Below are 20,524 nucleotides of genomic sequence, written 5' to 3'. Positions count from 1 at the left end.
TACTGCATTCTGCTGCTTTCTAGTTAACCAGCTTTGAAACTTCCAAAGAGTGAAGCCTTTCACTTTAAGAAAACCACTATGTAGATCTTCTTAGTGTATATGCAACATGGCTCAGGTGGCACTAAACCAGGATTCGTCACCGAATTTAGTCCACTGGTTGAATCATTAGCTTGCCCAGGCCAAGTACTGATGGGGAGTGTGACATGAAGGCTGATCCATCCCCCCACTATGGAGGTATTGGACTGGATTTCAAGTTACAAGGTCAGATCTTCAGCTGATATTTATTGCCATAGCTCTACTGACTTCAATGGAGTTATACTGATTTATACCAGCTGAGCATCTGGTCCACAATTTGAAGGCCAAGAGCCACTAAGCCCTCCAATGCCAGGCATATTGACCCGAACATAATGCATCTGGAAATGTAGATGCCTAAGGGTATCAGGCTGAACTGTTTTCTGAAGCTATTTTTCTGCAAATTAAAATTTTCTTTTGTGGGGAGAAGCTTCTATTTCTGCATTGTCTTAATTCAGTGGGATCTCATTCCTTAGCCAGTGCTGTCCTCTCAGATCCACTTGGCCTGTTCTGAAAGAGTTAACAGCTTCAACCCATTTTCTGCTGGAATGAAGAAACCGGTTCCTCTGTGTTCCTGCTTTCTATTCTCTTGTTGGCCTACTTCCGTGTGCTTGCATTTTGCATTCCTAATGCTATGAATAAATGAGGACCCAAGGATTTAGAAGGTGGTACAGCTGTAGCCACTCAGAAAATTGAACCTCTGAGGGTTGGATAGCAGCTCTAACAACTGCCAATGTGTATGCTCGTGAAGTCTTCTAATGGCATGTAACTGGTACCAAAGGACAACGATTAATGCTTACTTCAATACCCCTATCAATTGAGTTTAACCCCTAGCAGTTACTTTAACCACCATCTCCTGCTGCCTTTGTCTGAGTTAATGCTCCATTATAAACCCCAGTGCTAAGCAATAACCTCCTGGGCACTGTGACAAAATGATTTATTGCTAATCTTTGCCCACAGAACAGAAGAGATGAAGATGGTTAATTATGGGCTCGGACCAGCTGATCAAGTGTCCTACTTTGTCCACACAAAAACCTTGCTACCCAGGTGAGCTGCTTATTTCTGTGGTGAGGCAGTTCCTGAGCAGGAGGAGTAAGGTGGGTTCTATCTGCTTTTCAGCCATCGGAGGCACCTGGTCTGTAAAGAACAAAGAGCAGCAGTAAGTTTGCTCTTTATGATGGTTATTCTGAAAGGTAGACCAGAGTCCTGGGGCATTTTTTCCGTCCAGAAAAGTTCGGCTCAGAGCCTGCAACACCTGGTTCTCTTTTAATGCAGTGATTTTTACTCTGTAGTTTCCAGCTGGGTAGGCTGATGGGGAAGGAAAGTGGTTTGTCTTCAGTCACGCAATCAGCAGCTGGTTTACTGAAGATTAGAACCCAGGTTCTTCCCAGTGGTGTACTCCATGCCCTAGACATTGTGGCTTCTTAATATTTGGCTGTCTGAAACCATTTACTTATATACTAAAATCGGTGAAGTTCTCGAGACACTTACTGGTCACTGGTGCTGGTTTGTGCTACCAGACTTTATTTTAGAGAATCGTAAAGGGAATGGTGGTGTGGTTCCAGCTAAGGATTATCCAGGAACTCTACAGACAGTTATGTTACACAATTCCTGAGTAACAGCCCAATCCTGCAATCAGTTATACATGTGGGTAATTCCATTGACTTCAGTGCGACCACTATGAAAAAGTTAAGCACATGTATAAGCAATGACAGGATTTTGCTCAAGATACTGGACTGGGCCTTGAGAGACTTGGGTCTGGTTCCTTACTCTGTGACAGACTTCCTAATCTGTGACCTTGGACAAGTGGTTTAATTTCTCTGTGCCTCAGTTTCCCCAACTGTAAAGTGGGGTTGGTACTTTCCTGCCTCATAGGGGTATTGTGAGTCATAGGGATGTCTATGCTGCATTTTAAAACCCATGGCAGAGAGTCTCGGAGCCCAGGTTCTACAGACTTAGGCTCCTGCTACAGCGCTAAAGACAGCTGCTTTGAAGCCAACCTCCTTCCCTGGGCTTAGACCAAGCTCCAGCCCGAGCAACAATGTCTGTGCTGCTGTTTTTAGCACCATAGCACAAGCCCTGCTAGCCTGAGTCTGTAGACCTGTGCTCTCAGATTCACTGCCGCGGATTTTCAAAGGCAGTGTAGATGTACCCTTAGTGGCTCAGGGTAAAATTTCCAAAGGTGCCTAAGTACCATTTTCAGAAGTGACTCAGGAGCCTAAGTCTCACTGACGGTCAATGGATCTTAAGCTCCTAAGTCACTGAAGTGCTTTTTGCCAGTTTTACCCTCGAGGTCTAATACACTTGAGATCCTCGCCCAGAAGGTGCTATATACGTGTAGAGTTAGAATTTTCCTTATTTTTTTTTTTCCATGTGTAAGTTGCGCTGTCACTCAGTTCAACCTACTTCTCCCCACCAGCTAGACTTGTAGCAGGCCCTGGATATGATCTCACCAGGAAGAGACTGATCTCTAGAGAGGGGGCCAGGAGAAAGCCTCAAGACTTTCTGGGGCTGCAATGTGGTACATTGTGCATGCATCACTAAGCAGTTTCCTTTCTCTTAGGGCACCTCTGTTCTGTGTCTAACCGAATTTCCAGCAGCTCCTGTGTGATGGCTCTCCTCCTCCTGTGTACAAAACCCAGTAAATAGGGAGGGAGATGGAAAGGCACAGCATAAACATATTGACAGCCTTTGAAGAACAAAAAAGAGCCATGAAAGCTGTCTGTGCTCCATTCCCTCCACCCTGCTACCATTGTCTCCTCTCTCATTCCCTGATTTTTCCTTTTTCTATTTCTCTTTGCCCCCTCCTTTTCCTGTTGCACTCCTTCTCTCTCCCCCTCCGCACCCCACTCCACAGTCTTGGATGCTATATGCCCTGAAAGGATTTTTCCTCCTCCTCTGTAATCTTTCTCATTTCCGCTTATTCGGTAAGGACCCTTTGAGTTGTTACGCAGGGGCAATCATAAAGGGAGCCAGTCTGATTTCTGAGCATGTGTAATCTGTCTGTCTGTATTTGTTCCGCCCAAGCAGAATGCCACTAGAAAGAACTCCACTGTTTTTTTCCCCCCAAACAACTTAATGCAAAATGTTGCCAGGATAAAATCAGCGCTGAGGTATTCTCCTTATGGTTATTCGTGCTGGGGATGAAGGGAGAGGAATTTACTTGATATCAATTATTTAAACAAAGTAGCAACAATCTAGTGGGCAACAAGTCTTCGATTCTCTTCAGTTCAAAGTCAGAACCGCCAGTTCTATTTTCATTCCTTGCCCTGGAACAAGGGACTTTTTGTCCTCTCCTACTTGCAAAGAAGACATGTTTGATACTGTACTGGAACATCACGCAGGTTCCGATCCTTAGGTGTGAAAAGTACACCATTCTCGGCTATCCCTCTGCATTGTGCTGAGCTACTCTGTGCCCAGTTACTCATTCTGTGGTGAATGCTTGGAGAGGAGCACCTCCTGCATCAAAATAGTATGCAAATTTCTCGATGCCAGATAGGGATGGTGTTGACACAATGTTTTTACATGCATCCTGCATCAAAAATCACTCAGACCCAATTTCAGGCACATGAATATGTTCCATAGGGAACAGCCCTCTGCACTTCTTCTGCCATTGACACATATTGTGTTCCTTGGATCCTTCATGTTCCCTGAATTCTCCTTTTTCAGGGTACCAGTTAGTAGCAATTATGATGTGCACACTTTGTTCACTGGGAACTGTGCTAAGACCTATCAAATTTGTTTCACAGAATATTGTAATAGTTCTGCCACCCTCAACCTGGACCAGATTTAAACTGGTGATTTAAAGGTGAAAGGCTTCATATCCTGTTACCATCCCCATTTCCTCCACACAGTAGGACTAAGGGCTTGTCTACACTTAATGCTACAGCGGCACAACAGTGTAGACACAATCTACCTCCCTGAAACATGGCAGGTAGGTTGACAGAAGAATTTTTCCATCAACCTAATGCTGTCCCCCTGGGGACTCAGGTCAGGTTAACAGTGCTGCTAGAGGTGTGGATTTTTCATACCTCTGACTGATGTAGCTAAACCGACCTAATTTTGTTGTGTAAACCAGGCCTAAAAGGAAACTAGTTCTGTTCCTGGGGTCCTAAAGGTGTTGAGGCACCAGCTTGACCCCCCCTTCCCTTAACTCCTGCAAACCCCTCTGTGAACACCACATGGACCTGGTGTTGAGTGGATTAGGGGCATAGCTGCTTTATGAAACAGTGTCCCCTGGCAAACAGACAGGAAAAATTCCTTGTTGTAGCTGTGTTGATCCCAGATATGAGAGAGACAAGGTGGGTGAGGTCATATCTCTTACTGGACTAATTTCTGTTGGTGAATGAGACAAGCTTTCAAGCTATTCAAGGCTCTTTTTCAGGTCTGGGAAAGGTATTCAGAGTGTCACAGCTAAATACAAAACTGTACAGGTTATTTAACATAAGGATTGTTGCAGACCATTTAAGATGAAGTGGACACTTAACATCTCTGCAGTCATAGGACAAAGGAGAGTAAGTGGGTTTCTCAGATTGTTGTAATGAGTCATATAAAATCAGTATCTTTGCTGAGATCATGATTTTTAGAGTCTTGGCAGAGTTATGAATTTAAGCTCCCAAGCTTTCCTTTTGAATGTGTCATGTAGGCTTCCTTTGAGGATGAGGACAGGTCAGATATGGAGTGATCACTTTGTGAAAAGTGTTTGGCTACAGGTCTCTTATAATTTTTCTGAGAGTTCATTTGAGAGCATAGTGATTGTCTGTCTCGTTTCACCCTTGTAGTTATTGGTGGGGCATTTGATGCACTGGCTGAGGTACACCACATGTTGTGCTTGGCATGTGTAGGACCCCTGGATCTCAAAAGGTGTGTGTTGTGGGGAGCACTGATCATCGTAGCAGTGGAGATAAAAATTATTAAATAATAGTATAGTGCTTTGAGATCCTTGAGCGGAAAGTGGCAAAAAAATGCAAAGTGTAACTGTAGCTATTTATTTGTTACATATGGGCACAAATCCAAATCCCAGGTCTGAATGTGGTTTCAAAGTCAAGTTAGTGCTCAAGCCCTCTGTTTCTAAGGGGCTGAATCCAAACACTGCCAAACGTGGCAAAGTCTGGGTTGGGATTTCATACCCCAAGTTGGGATTGTAGGACTCATCTAGTTATTTTCCTTTTGCAAGAGAAACAGAAAATGGGCCTAAAACACAATGATTTTTCCCCTTTGACTTTAAAATAACCACATTTTTATTGAAATTATTAAATTTTTGTAAGAGTAAAGAATGCCTGGGTTTTTATTTAAGCTGCTTTATTCCTTAACTGAGAACTTGTCTAGCAATTTCCAGCACACACATGGACACATGTATCCTAAAACAAGAGCTGCCACACCACCCCAGAAATGCTGCTGATAGACATCGGCAGGCTGCATGGGGTGTGTGTGTGTGAATCCAGCAGACTGTCAGGTCTCCAGAGGTCAGGCTGTACTGCCTTTGTGTGTCTGTATTTCTCTCGCTCTACCTCTGTGTGTATTTTGTCTCCTCCTCCCTCCGTGTGCGTCTCTCTTCCTTTGTATCTCCCCGCTTCTATTCCTTCTTTTGATCTCCAGCCAAGGAACCTCCAAAATTCCAGGCACTTCACAGAACTACCCTGGGTGCGTTCCTGCATTACCCAGTCAAGGATATCTCTGCCTGAGGTTGGAGAGATGCTGTTACTCCTGGTGATCTGATTGCATAGCAACACAGAAGCCCAGGGTGGTGGAGGAGGAGAGACAGAGAGCATGCACACAGCAGCACTGAGCCTCAGCATGCATCCCAGTCACAGGGACTTCTTTGCTGATTCACAGAAGCAGCCCCAGTCCCTGCCACTGAAGCTCGGCTGCTGCCTTCATTTCAGACCTGACGGAATCGGAAGGTAGGCCGCAGATAAATGGTTTTCTACCCAGCTCCTGGCTCTGCACGGAGAGGGAAATTACCATTGTACTGTATGGTTAGCCTCAGCATTGTGCTGTGCGTGTGCGCGTCCATCTGACCGTGCACAGTATACTGTGTATGTATGTCTGGGGAAACTTGCATGGAAAAGATAGGGGGTGGGGGAGAGATGGGCAGCCAGGACTTTGGTTCCACAGGAAAGAGCTCAGGGAATGGTAAGTAGATGCAGATTCTTGAGAAAAACAGCAATAGCAAGCTTTGCAATTATCTCCAGCTTTGATTCTTTTTAAATCAGAGGTTTATTTACACCGAAAGATGCTTTCTGCCAAGCTGAAGGGCTGCTCGGATCAGGGCCTGGTAGCCTTCCAGCATTCTCCTTAAAAGACTACCCTGCAGGGCAAAGCCGAGCCTAAAGCTCTTTTCAAGTAGTGAGCTGGGATCAGATGAGAAGCAATAGGGACTATGGTCCCAGCTCTGGCCTTTGATTCACTTCCTTGTTCGGTCTTGCCGCTGCTTTTATATTATTCCCTCTCCCCCCCTGCTCTTATAGCCACTTTTTCTCCTGCTCACCTCTTCTCCCACTGAGGACCCATATTACAACTACCATTCTTCTGCTTGAGGAGGGCTAGCCAGGATTACTTCCAGAAACCATCAGTTCTACTCCATAATAGTCTAGAGAGGACATGGGCCACTTCCTGCTCTCCAAAGCTGAGCACTCTGCTTCTACCTCCTTCCCAGTCTCAGCAGCCAAGACCTGGGTATTGCATAGCACTGCAACATATTTACTAGTGCCCCAACCCAGCCCTGTTTCCAGTTACCTCCTGTTTCTTCTCACCTACTCCCTTGGTATGGCAAGCATGTAGTACTGGCAGTGGGTTTACCAACAGGGCTCTGGCAGGCCTCCTTGCCAAGAAGCATGCGTGGCATTGCTAGAGTGGTGGAGAGCTGTTGAATTGCCCTTGGGTTTTTAAATGTTGTGTTGGAAGTTGGGGAAAGCCACTTTTGACAATTTGTGGTTTGGTTTTTTTTAATTTAAAAAACAAATCAAACCTTTAGAAAGTTTGTGTCCTCCCTGTGTCCCAAGACTGGGTCCTTCACATCTTGGTTCCTTCCCCCTCCACTAGCTAATCTCTCCTGAGCAGCTAGAATTTGCTCTTCAGTTAGTCTTTGTGTTACCCCATTGGGGGGATCCTTTCCCTGAATACACAGTTAAAAGCCTTGAGGGTCCTGATCCCCCAAGGGGATTCATTCCCTGGCAGACCTGTTCTGTGCGTTCACCCCTAATGCCTTGGGGCTCCCATTTTGCACTCGTGCATGGCAACACCTGACATTTCCAGGTGGTGAGTGTTCCTTTTCCTGGCAGTGCATGTTACACCACACAAGTCCCTGATGATGCACCCGTGTGCAGTGCCCTGACAGGAAAGGGCTGTGTTATAAAGCCATGCAATTTTGAACTGCCTCTTATCCAGTGACCTGTGCTCACTGATACTTAAAGGTGTTGTGTGTTGAGTAATAGAAGGCTTTGTCCTGGTTTTATTTAACCAGAGAAAGACTAGGACAGTCTCTTTCCAGGTCACAACCTGGGACATATAAACCACACATATAATTAAACTCTGTGTAAAGTAGAGATGACTAAATATAACCAGGGACACAGCTGATCAGAGGGCAGGACAAGAGACAATGATTTCAAACTACAGCATAGCGGATTTAGATTAAATCTCAAGAAAAACTTCCTAGCTGTAAGAATAGTAGGACAAGGGAACAGACATCTCAGGAGGTTGTAGAAGCTCCTTCACTGGAGGTTTTCAAAAGGAGGCTGGAGAGCCATCTGTCTTAGATGGTTTAGACCCAACAAATCCTGCATATTGGCAGGGGGTTAGACTAGATGACCCTTGCGGTCCCTTCTAACCCTATGGCTCTATGATTCTGTGATCAGACTGAAATACATCTTTAAAATTATATTTGACCATCAAGCAAGGCTAGGCAAAATGTGATGCTTAAGGAGTTAAGTGGGTTCCAGTAAAACAAAAGTTCCAAGTTCTCTAAATTGCCAGTGAATTTCAGACTATAATGATATTTTAAAGAATGCTGCATACAAGGCCTCTGTTTCAGGCTGGGTGGCTAATGCTAAAAGCACATAGGTGCTATTGTAAATCTTGTGTAACAAGACATACCTAGTAAAATGAATCCACTCCTCAAATGGCCGGATTGGAGTGCTTAAGAGTAGACTGTAAATTGCTCAGAGCCCCCTTTCTTTCCATGTCCTATAAAACAAGAACAAGATAGCACTTATACATTCGGGGGAGGGGGAATTACTTCACACCGCATACACTCCGCCTACAAAATTCACAGCCTCCCGTGGCTAGAGAACTACATACTGTGGTTGGATGTCTGAGAGAGCTTGGGTGATTGTGGGCCAGTAATAGTCAATGCACAAAAATGTGTATTAATGCAACATTGAGAATGAGAGATCAAGCACCAGGAAGTTAACTTGGCTACATGGCACGCCTGACGAGTTCTCTGTATTATTACTAACCATTTATATAGCACGATAAATGGATGGTGCATATTTCAGAACCGAGTGTAAGATTCATTCCTTCCCTCAAAGAGCAGGGAAGGAAGAGTACAGAGTGTCTGAAAGACAAAGAAGAGATTCAGGACAGTAGTTTATTAAGGGAGAAGCAGCATGGTTCCATGGCTAGAGATGTGTACTGGGACTCTACAGATCAGAGTTCAATTCTTGATTCTACCACAGACTTCTTTGGTGACTTAACCTCTGTGCTTCACTTCCCCCATCTGTAAAATTGAGATACTGCTTCCTTTTCCTGTCCTATCTACCTAGAGTGTGAGTTCTTCGGGGCAGGGACTTTCTCTGTCTAGCACAATGGGGCCACATGATCACAGTTGGGTCTGCTAAGTGCTACTGTAATAAATAGAATTACTGTGAAATAGAGGAGGGTGAGAAGAGATTGGTGAGGAGAATGAAGTAGGAAAGATAAGCTTAGTCAAAATGGGCTTTAATGAGGGAGCAGTTTGGCAAACTATTTCAAGCATAGGGGAGGCATACAAAAGAAGTAGCATTTAACCTCCTCCTAAATAATATGCTATGGATTTCATGTAGCCAGACAAAGAGGCTACATGGTGAGTGTATGTGTGTGCAGCATGGCTTAGTTAACGTTGCTGTAGGAACACTAACTTCAGCATTCCCTGACTTTTGTATGTGCAATTTCTCAGCTTGAGTGCTGTATTAACAGAACAGAACATATTTTTTTCCACGTTGAGGGGAGAGAGATTCTGCTTCTTAAGGAGGACCCTCTCCTTAGCGTTTTCCATATACACACCGAGATCCACCACACTGGTCCCCTTCCCTGGCCTATGGACTCAGGGCCTGATCTTGCAAGGTGCCAAGTGCTGTCAGTTACACTGATGTCAGGCCCTTTATTTCCCCATGGGTCCAAGTTTCATTCATTAGATGACCCAGCACATCTAATGTGGCACTGGGGTGATACCAGTTGCGTTAGAGGTTTCATTTTACTTTAATGGGGGTAGTGTGGCCTTTACACATTAAATGTTTCAGTACATTTAATGCAGGGGACCTAGATGCTTAGTTCAGTGGGGGGAAAAGGAGTTTTCTCCTGCCTAAAGAGGGAGAGAAAGGAGCTACAAGTTCCTAACAGCTAATTGTCCCAGGACATGCCTGGTGCTAGGCCCGGCCACATTCCATGTTTAATCATTGGCAGCACCTCTTCTTTTTTTCCCCAGGGGTTGAGGTTCCTGTATAGGGTGTTGTCTCTGGTCTTTTCTTTCCTCCTGAGGAACAAGCAGAGGTGTGCCTGTGACATGGGGCACACAGGGTGGTTCTAGAGAGAAGACCAAAGACACCCACTCCAGGAAGGAGCTCTTCCTTACTTGCAGACCAATTCCTAGGCAGCAGTATCTCCTCTTCTTCTGCCATCAGTCCCTGACTCCGATGTCTCAGGAAGGAGTCCTGGTTCCCAGGAACAAGCACTTACTGCATGTCCAGTAGACAACTTTTTATTCTGGAACAATACGGGTTAGTGCAGTATTGCGAGTCCAGCTGTCTCAGCTCGTTCAGGATCCTGTTAAGGTGTAACTAAAACTGCAATGAAAGCTTCTCTGCTACTTATGCATAAACATATCATTTGAACTTTGAAATATCCTAAACCGTCCTTCCTTCCCCTTCTGAGTACCTCACTTATTCTTCCACTGTGCAGTAAATTAGCCAACAAAAAAGTCATTAACCATTCTAGCAATGGAGAAAATATGTATTTGTATTTCCATTGCTACAACTGGATAATGGCTAAGAAACCTTAGCTCAAACATTCACCAGATAAATGGTTCCCTTTAAGCCAAGACCCCAAATTGAAAGTTTGAGTCTCAAAGGAACATTTTTGAGGAAGTTAGTGATTGGAAAAGGGGGGTTGTGATAGGAAAAATTTTTTAGCCTTTCCTGCAAGCTACGCTGTAAAGGTATTGTGTGTTCAGTACATGAAACAAGTCACATAGAGTCTGAAGTCCAAAGTTTGGATCCAGTCCAAACTTCCCCAAAGGTTGAAGGTTGCTTAATCTAGTTGGCTATAGAGCTATGAACCAGCTACACAATTTGTCTTGAGATGAGAACTTCTCTGAAATTTGAGGGGGTTCGGCTTAGGCTCATTTCTAAAAATAAGGGCAATCAAATTGTATGCTTCTGGGGTCAGGTGTGTGGTTTGTAGATGAATGGTCATCTTTGTCTCAGACATGAGGTGGGATTGTTGCCGGAGGCAGGACGCCAAAAGAGATGGAGCAAAGGTCTGAGTTCATTCAGCAAATCTACCTAAATGCTGCCACTTGAGCAAATCAACAAATGCTGCTGAAATGGGCTTCTGAATAGAAGCAATTCTGTAGACTAGATTCCCCAGTGAAGCAATAATCCATATTCTAGAGTTTGAAGCAGAACTGGTTTAGCAATGGCTGTTAGTTTCTTTTGTCAGACTGCTTTTCAGCCAGTACAATAGGCCAATCTTGCCTTTACTGATTTTGAAACAGGTGCAGCTTGATCAGCAAGAGGAAAAATCTGTGGGGTGTGTGTGTGTGTGTGTGTTTTTAAACAACCACCTAGTTTATCTTGAAACCACCTTAACGCTGCACCATTCTGGCATTTAAAAGTAATGCCAAGACCTGCACGTTATTTATTTCTCAGCAAAGTGATTATTGAGATCTGAAATATGACTGATTGCTGAAGGTGTAATAGCGCTTTGAAGTCCTGGTGCAGCCTCATGAAATGCGTAACACTATCGTCTGCACATAGTTTATACTTACTGTACTGCAAACTGGGGGAAAGATTGGCTAGTTTCTGCTGGGGCACTCATTACTAGGGAAACGACCATCAGTGTTATGGGGGAGGCCTGCACCATTGGAGAAAAGTCCAGCCTATGCTACGTGGGGGTGAGTGCCCCAGGAAAAGGGCCAGTTGTCATTTCAGGGTTTGTACTACTGGGGAAAGGCTTTCACAGACATGAGTGCAAGGCAGTTCTTACCAGCCCCTGTTCACACAGGTCTCAGCATATTTCCCTTCCTCTTCAGAAAGGCACACAGGGGAACCCACTCATCTCACACCCAGACGGGTTCAACGGCGCAGCTGTCAGGCCTGTGTGCCACTGCAGATCCAGAGGGAATGCTTCATGGACAGGGTCTGATTAGGAGATGGAGGCTGGAGATGTATGGGAAACCCTAGTCATACACCCTCAGTGTGTCTCCTCATCCTCCACCCATCACCAGTAGCATAGGCTGCTTCCTCACTCTGCGCCCCTCTGGTGGGGGGCAGAGCCCACAGAATGATTGATTAGTGCTGCTCCGAATAGCATTAATATGGGTCGTTTTTCCAGAAATAATTGGAGCGGGGGAGGGGGAGGTAAACCAAAGGCCTAGACGTCTTAGCACTCCCCAGTGCATGCACACCTGCACAAACACAATGGGGTCAGCCATTCTGCACTCAGTAATGTGGTTGCAGGTCCAGGGTCCTGACCTCTGCTCCATCTCCAAGGATGTGCCCTTAATCACTTCACTGCACACAGAGGGCCAGCGTAGATTCCCTGGGGTGAGATAAACAGCTGCTGATGGGTAAGTATTTATCTCTCTCCTCCACCCATGGGGGTGGAGCTCTAAGAAGCACTCTCCCCACAGGACTATGCCATGGAGAAAAGAAGGTTTCAGAGTAGCAGCCTTGTTAGTCTGTATTTGCAAAAAGAAAAGGAGTACTAGTGGCACCTTAGAGACTAACCAATTTATTTGAGCATGAGCTTTCGTGAGCTACAGCCCACTTCATCGGATGCATTTATATTTAAAATATATAAAATCTCCTCATTGTATTTTCCGCTGAATGCATCCGATGAAGTGAGCTGTAGCTCACGAAAGCTTATGCTCAAATAAATTGGTTAGTCTCTAAGGTGCCGCTAGTACTCCTTTTCTTTTTGGAGAAAAGAAGGATTCCCAGCTGATGCAAGGCTGCAGCATCTCACAGCATGGGAGTGTTCCCTATAGTAGATTAGCTGATCTGTCCAGTCTAGTTTAAATATCCTGAGTGATGGGCCTTCCACCCTTCCTTTGGGACCCTATTCTACAGCTTCTGAGAGCTCACTGTCATCCTGAATTTTGCTTCTTCGTTTCACTTCCAGTGATTCCCCTCCTTGATGTTAACAGCCTTTGAATATCTGAAACTGTCTATCCTTGGTTTCAGAGTAACAGCCGTGTTAGTCTGTATCTGCAAAAAGAAAAGGAGTACTTGTGGCACCTTAGAGACTAACCAATTTATTAGAGCATAAGCTTTCGTGAGCATCCGATGAAGTGAGCTGTAGCTCATGAAAGCTTATGCTCTAATAAATTGGTTAGTCTCTAAGGTGCCACAAGTACTCCTGCTCTTTCCTTGTGGAGTGGCCACTTAGCCAGGCTGTTATAATGGTCATCCTTTAAAACACTTCAGTAACAGGTTCCCAAAGTTCATGGAGCTCTTGCTGGTGGGCAGTGGAGAGCTTGTTGGTTAGATGGTACCACCTGTCCACCCCCAGGACTCTCTTGGCATTCTCATCACTCCCACAGAGTATCTGTTTCTTTGTCCCTAGCTGGATGTCGACTGGCTATTTGCTACATGCTAGAATTCCATGCTAGGCTTTGTTGCTGACATGTCACAGGGATTGTGAGTTGTAGAATTCTTGTCTTGTTTTAAGGTCTCTGTGGGGAGAGTGATGCAGAATCTACCTGTCTCTCGCTGGGCATGCTATTAGTGGTGGCAAAGGCATCCAACTAGCAGGGCTGTTGCTTGTATTTCCAGCCCTGTCTGGTCTGTGCCTACTGAGTTGGAAAAGCTTTGTTCCATTATGGTGTTGCATAGGGCGTTGTGAGGCTCTCTGCTTGACCCATGTCACTCGTGAGGGATCTCTACACAGCCCTCCCCTTTTTTGCATCAGAAATCCAGCTTCTGTAGAGAGTGGGCTGGCCCCCTGCCATTCTCTCTCAATACAGCTACTAGGGAACATGGAATCCATGTATGTCCTACAGCCCCAGAATTATCCCCTGACCTCTCTTCAAAGGAGTGGCTGTCCTGTGCAGAAAGGCTGATCCAAAAGCAAGGTGTGGGAGCTGATGGCAGGCATGGGAAACCATGGTGCACTGCATACTCCACAGAGGGTTGGAGAGGAGTGTGCAGCCCCTAAAACTATAGTCACATTGCACCCCACAGGAGCAGCTAATTAAGCAGTGGTCCAGGGTGGGCGGACTGGCCAGAACATAACGCTGTAACTGTATTGTACTGTGTAGTAGAGACTAATTAAGGAAAAGAGAGCCAGACCCCCTGGTACTACGGCCAGACTGAATGCATTATGGACTCTTTCATCAGTGGTATGACCCTGATTTTCCAGTCATATCATTGTGTGCACCACTGATTAATCTGTTTGTACATGAAGAGGATATCCAGGGCCTCAGACTTTCAGCCCCATTTTCAGCTGTGGTGCCTGGCCTGGCCCATTGAGAGATGAATTGGGGGGCCAGGAGAAGACCATTCCCTTTCAGGAGTTTGTGGGGAGTGTGTACAGGGAGATGTGGAAGAATCTGGTCTTAGCAATTCTGATACATAAGGCAGAAGTCATCCATTGTTTCACTGGAGTTACACCAGGGGGTAATTTGGCCCATGGGGCTCAGGGAACTCAGGATCCTGGAACTCTAGCCATAAATGCATCAAATTAATAACTTCCTCCAGGGCTGAGGAGGGGAGTCACTGCAATGTGCAATATCTGACATTCATGCAGACGGGCAGGGAAGGTTAGGGGGCAGGACCAGGGGATTATCAGCATATTGAAGAGCTCAGTACAGGCTGCTCTGTGGGAGATGGAGCCAGAAACTGCTAAAGGGTTAAAATAAATCATAATAGAATGAGCTGTTCTCTTAGTGTGTGTGACTGGGGAGGGGAGAGAGTGCGAGAGCACGAGCAAACGGAATAGAGACCTGCAACCAGAGAGACAGACACAGCTGTGGCCGAGGGACTTTCTCTTCGCCTGGCTGCCCAGTGCTATCAGAGGCTTTGTAGAATGTACTGCCTGCTTCTGTCTGACGAGAACCCATCAGAAAATTTCTCCATGGCTCAGAGTGGGGCCATGTGTGACAGCCACCCACCCCGAGGGAGGCAGCCAGGCTTTCTTCCAGCTGCCTCACTTCTCCTTTCTCACAGACCCCTTTTGAAACAGCCCTTTTTATGGCTTTAAAGTGAAGGCTGGTGGCTGGAGCTGTATTAGAATTCCCTGGGGAAACCCAGCTTTTAGGTGGTAGACCTGGGAGAGGGGCAGAATCCCTCGACACTGCAGCGGGCATATGCAATACTAAGCCACCCTTCCCCGCTTGCCCGTACATTTCACCTCTTGGCGTGCCCCACGTGATGTTCAGATTTGTTGTATGTTTAGTCCCGAGACGAATCCCCTCTGTTTGTGCTCAACTGGTCTGTTCCTCTCATGACACTGGTGCTGTCTTGAGGTTAGAGTTGCGATTTTTGTGTGCTTTGCCTAGAGATTTCCATGGGAAAACCATTTAATTTCAGAATATGAACGAGAGGCTGCTAGACAACTCTCTGACACCACATTCTACAGGCCATTACCCACTGAGGGTTACCAAAAGAAACTACACCATCTGCTCAAGAAACTCCCTAAAGAAGCACAGGAACAAATCTACACAGATACACCCCTAGAGCCCCAACCAGGGGTATTCTATCTGCTACCCAAAATCCATAAACCTGGGAATACTGGATGCCCCATCATCTCAGGCATTGGCACCTTGACAGCAGGATTATCTGACTATGTAGACTCCCTCCTCAGGCCCTACGCTACCAGCACTCCCAGCTATCTTCGAGACACCACTGACTTCCTGAGGAAACTACAATCCTTTGGCAATCTTCCAGAAAACCCCATCCTGGCCGCTATGGATGTAGAAGCCCTCTACACGAACAGTCCACACAAAGCTGGACTACAAGCCAACAGGAATAGCATCCCCGATACTTTCACGGCAAACCTAGTGGCTGAACTTTGTGACTTTTGTCCTCACCCACAACTATTTCAGATTTGGGGACAATTTATACCTTCAAGTCAGCGGGACTGCTATGGGTACCCGCATGGCCCCACAGTATGCCAACATTTTTATGGCTGGCTTAGAACAATGCCTCCTCAGCTCTTGTCCCCTACCGCCCCTACTCTACTTGCGCTACATTGATGACATCCTCATCATCTGGATCCATGGGAGGAGGCCTGTCATAACCATAGGGGTAGCCTAAATTCCTCCTTCCCTGTAAGGGGTTAAGAAGCTCAAGTAACCTGGTTGGCACCTGACCAAAGGAACCAATGGGGACAAAAGATACTTTCAAATCTGGTGTGGGGGAGAGGTTTTGTTTTGGGTTCTTTGTTTCTGTGACCGTTCACTCTTGGGACTAAGAGGGACCGGACATCAATCCATGTTCTCCAAATCTTTCTCAGCAAGTCTCTCATATTTCAAACTTGTAAGTAACAGCCAGGCAAGGTGTACTAGTTTACCTTTGTTTTCTCAACTTGTGAATTTTCCCTTTGCTAGAGGGAGGTTTATCCCTGTTTTGTTGTAACTTGGAAACTAAGGCTAGAGGTGGTTCCTCTGTGCTCTTTGAATTTTCTGCTACTCTGTAAGGTTAACTACCAGCCTAAGTTTACAGAGGTGATTCTTTTACCTTTTTCTCTTTAAATAAAATCCTTCTTTTTAAGAACCTGACTGAGTTTTCCATTGTTCTAAGACCCAGAGGTCTGGGTCTGTAGTCCTTTTGTAACCAATTGGTGAGGATACATGCTCAAACCTTCCCCAGGAAAGGGGGTGTAGGCTTAGGGGAATAGGACTCCAAGTGGTCCTTTCCCTGATTGTTTGTTAAATCACTTGGTGGTGGCAGCAATCCCAAGGCAAGAAAGGAATCTGTGCCTTGGGGAAGTTTTAACCTAAGCTGGTAAGAATAAGCTTAGGGGGTCTTTCATGCGGGTCCCCACATCTGTACCCCAGAGTTCAGAGTGAGGAAGGAACCCTGACAAGGCCCTTGAGGAATTCCACCAGGATTTCAACAATTTCCACCCCACCATCAACCTCAGCCTGGACCAGTCCACACAAGAGGTCCACTTCCTAGACACTACAGTGCTAATAAGCGATGGTCACATGACCACCACCCTATTACTGGAAACCTACTGGCAGCTATACTTACCTACATGCCTCCAGCTTTCATTCAGACCACATCACACAATCCATTGTCTACAGCCACGCTCTAAGATACAACCGCATTTGCTCCAATCCCTCAGACAGAGACAAACACCTACAGGATCTCTATCAAGCGCTCTTAAAACTACAGTACCCACCTGGTGAAGTGAAGAAACAGACTGACAGAGCCAGAAGGGTGCTCAGAAGTCACCTACTACAAGACAGGCCCAACAAAGAAAGTAACAGAACACCACTAGCCGTCACCTACAGCCCCCAACTAAAACCTCTCCAGCGCATCATCAAGGATCTACAACCTATCCTGAAGGACGATCCCTCACTCTCACAGACCTTGGGAGACAGACCAGTCCCCGCTTACAGACAGCCCCCCAACCTGAAGCAAATACTCACCAGCAACCACACACCACACAACAGAGCCACTAACCCAGGAACCTATCCTTGCAACAAACCCCGTTGCCAACTGTGTCCACATATCTATTCAGGGGACACCATCATAGGGCCTAATCACATCAGCCACACTATCAGAGGCTCGTTCACCTGCACATCTACCAATGTGATCTATGCCATCATGTGCCAGCAATGCCCCTCTGCCATGTACATTAGCCAAACCGGACAGTCTCTACGTAAAAGAATAAATGGACACAAATCTGACATCAGGAATTATAACATTCAAAAACCAGTCGGAGAACACTTCAATCTCCCTGGTCACTCAATAACAGACCTAAAAGTGGCAATTCTTCAACAAAAAAATTTCAAAACAGACTTCAACGTGAAACTGCTGAACTGGAATTAATTTGCAAACTGGACACCATCACATTAGGCCTGAATAAAGACTGGGAGTCTGAATAAAGACTGGTTGGGTCTTTACAAAACCTAAACCTAATTTCCCCCATCCTAATTTCCCCCTACTGTTACTCATACCTTCTTGTCAACTGTTTGAAATGGGCCATTCTCATTAACACTACAAAAGTTATTTTTCCTCCCTTGGTATGCTACTGTTAATTGAATTGTCTCATTAGATTGACCTCACACTTAGTAAGGCAACTCCCATCTTTTCATGCATTTATACCTGCTCCTGTATTTTCCACTCCATGCATCTGATGAAGTGGGTTCTAGCCCACGAAAGCTTATGCCCAAATAAATTTGTTAGTCTCTAAGGTGCCACAAGGACTCCTTGTTGTTTTTGCTGATACAGACTAACATGGCTACCACTCTGAAATCATTTAATTTTGGTGTCTCTTAGCATCCCCGTAAAACTGGGCAAATTAATGTTGTGAGCATTGATTTATGTTTGTAAAGCATGTTGAACTCCTCATAGAAAAAGTGCCATGGAAGGGCAAACGCTGATGTTACAACCTGTGGGCTTTTCAAATTGTCTGCCTTGATCTATTCCCCCTTAGTAATGGCCCCAAACCCTGTGGTATCACAAATATAAGCTGTAGTATTTTGGACCTGACTGTAGAACGTTGTTTTCCCTAAAATAAGGGCTCCTAGTTTCACAGCTGCTTTGCTGCCTAAACTGAAATGCAGAAGCAGCACAATGGCCAGAAGAAAAGAGTGAGGTTAGTGGAATAGGTGAGAGACCAGAGTTAACCATTACGAATGCCTTTTTCTTGGAGCATTAATGACCCCATGATGGGTTATATATATTGTCTGTCTGTCTCTATGTCTAGAGCTCTAGACATATGGCTTTACAATCAATTTTCCTTCCAAACACAGGATGTATTTATTATTCCTGTCCCTCTGAGATCTTTGAGGGTAAATGGCAACAGTGCTTAGTGCCCATGACAGTTCTGGTTCCTCCTCCTTTCCTGCTAAGCTCTATAGCTCTCTGTCTCACTTGTCATAGTCCAAAGAAAAGACATTTTTGCATGCTGTAGTATAATCTGTGGAATTCACAGCCACAGGGTTTTGTTAAGGCAAATTGCTTACAAAAAGGATTTGATGTTTATATGAGCAAGAAAATAGCATCTTCAGTGACACTAACTCTATGATAAAAATGACAAGGCCTTTCAGTCCTCATGCTTCAGGGCAGAAACTGATCTGGCAGGTGGGGTCAGGAAGAATTTTCCCTCCATGGTTCAGTATTGTACAGTGAGTGCATTGTGGAGGATATATGCCTTCCTGAGAAGCACCTAGGACTGGCCACTGTTGGACACAGATTTCTGGGCTAGGTAGACCTTTGGTCTGTCCCCTTATGGCAAGGCCTGTGTGTCTAGTTTTCTCCCTGCAGCTTAGCCAGCTCTCCTGAACAGTGAGACCTGAGAGCTGATCCAGTGGATTCCACACTGTGTTTCAGGTGCCTTTGCCCAGAGAAGTCTCCATCCCCATGAGCCTTCGTTCTGATGCAGCCAATGGTCATGCAGGGATGCTCCTACACCCTCCCACGATGTCATGATTGGCATATAGCAGACCAGTCACATCACAGCAGCACCACCCACTCTCAATCTCAGGTAAGCCCTGAGGTAAGTGAGGACATGAGATACCGGGAGGAAGCACGAGCAGGAGAACGCGAGAGGAGAGGGCTCGTGCCTCATACTGAGAAAGAGGGACGATCAGCGAGTTATCTTAAGTGCCTATACACAAATGCAAGAAGCCTGGGAAACAAGCAGGGAGAGGGATTGGGGAGGAATAGCTCAGTGGTTTGAGCTTTGGCCTGCTAAACCCAGGATTGTGAGTTCAATCCTTGAGGGGGCCATTTGGGATCTGGGGCAAAAATTGGGGATTTGTCCTGCTTTGAGCAGGGGGTTGAACTAGATGACCTTCTGAGGTCCCTTCCAACCCTGATATTCTATGATTCTATGAACTGGAAGTCCTGGCACCGTCAAGTAATTATAATGTGATTGGAATAACAGAGACTTGGTGGGATAACTCACATGACTGGAGTACTGTCATGGATGGATATAAACTGTTCAGGAAGGACAGGCAGGGCAGAAAAGGTGCAGGAGTTGCATTGTATGTAAGAGAGCAGTATGACTGCTCAGAGCTCCGGTATGAAACTGCAGAAAAACCTGAGAGTCTCTGGATTAAGTTTAGAAGAGTGAGCAACAAGGCTGATGTCGTGGTGGGAGTCTACTATAGACCACCAGACCAGGGGGATGAGATGGACGAGGCTTTCTTCCGGCAACTAATGGAAGTTACTAGATCGCAGGCCCTGGTTCTCTTGGGAGACTTCAATCACCCTGATATCTGCTGGGAGAGCAATACAGAGGTGCACAGACAATCCAGGAAGTTTTTGGAAAGTGTAGGGGACAATTTCCTGGTTCCTCCTGGAGGAACCAAGTAGGGGCAGAGCTCTTCTTGACCTGCTGCTCACAAACTGGGAAGAATTAGTAGGGGAAGGAAAAGTGGATGGGAACCTGGGAAGCAGTGACCATGAGATGGTTGAGTTCAGGATCCTGACATAAGGAAGAAAGGAGAGCAGCAGAATACAGATCCTGGATTTCAGAAAAGCAGACTTTGACTCCCTCAGGGAACTGATGGGCAGGATCTCCTGGGAGAATAATATGAGCGGCAAAGGAGTCCAGGAGAGCTGGCTGTATTTTAAAGAATCATTATTGAGGTTACAGGGACAAACCATCCCGATGTGTAGAAAGAAATAAACATGGCAGGTAACCAGCTTGGCTTAACAGTGAAATCCTTGCTGATCTTAAACACAAAAAAGAAGCATACAAGAAGTGGAAGATTGGACAAATGACCAGGGAAGAGTATAAAAATATTGCTCAGGCATGCAGGAGTGAAATCAGGAAGGCCAAATCACACTTGGAGTTG

At 45.7% G+C, this 20,524-nt stretch overlaps 1 protein-coding gene across 5 annotated transcripts in view; it reads left to right on the top strand.

Moving 5' to 3' along the window:
• Positions 1–1,101: 1,101 nt before the first annotated feature.
• The window catches only part of DRP2 (dystrophin related protein 2), a 52,547-nt gene continuing 33,124 nt past the window's right edge, over positions 1,102–20,524 (top strand). Inside the window, exons 1-2 of one of the 5 annotated variants that reach the window (XM_075132408.1) lie at positions 1,102–1,119; positions 19,053–19,206. In XM_075132408.1, coding sequence (XP_074988509.1) covers positions 19,099–19,206 — 108 coding nt within the window. In that variant the 5' untranslated portion in view covers positions 1,102–1,119; positions 19,053–19,098. Of the gene's footprint in view, positions 1,120–5,540; positions 5,976–12,068; positions 12,116–19,052; positions 19,219–20,524 lie in introns of those variants that run through there. The other 4 variants (XM_048864424.2, XM_048864423.2, XM_075132407.1 and 1 more) reach the window with 4 other exon arrangements.

This window comes from Caretta caretta, chromosome 9, assembly GCF_965140235.1.
Source record: "Caretta caretta isolate rCarCar2 chromosome 9, rCarCar1.hap1, whole genome shotgun sequence".
NCBI classification, from domain to species: Eukaryota; Metazoa; Chordata; order Testudines; family Cheloniidae; genus Caretta; species Caretta caretta.
Note: the sequence above shows the minus strand (reverse complement) of the source record. Positions and strands in the feature narration are given on the sequence as shown.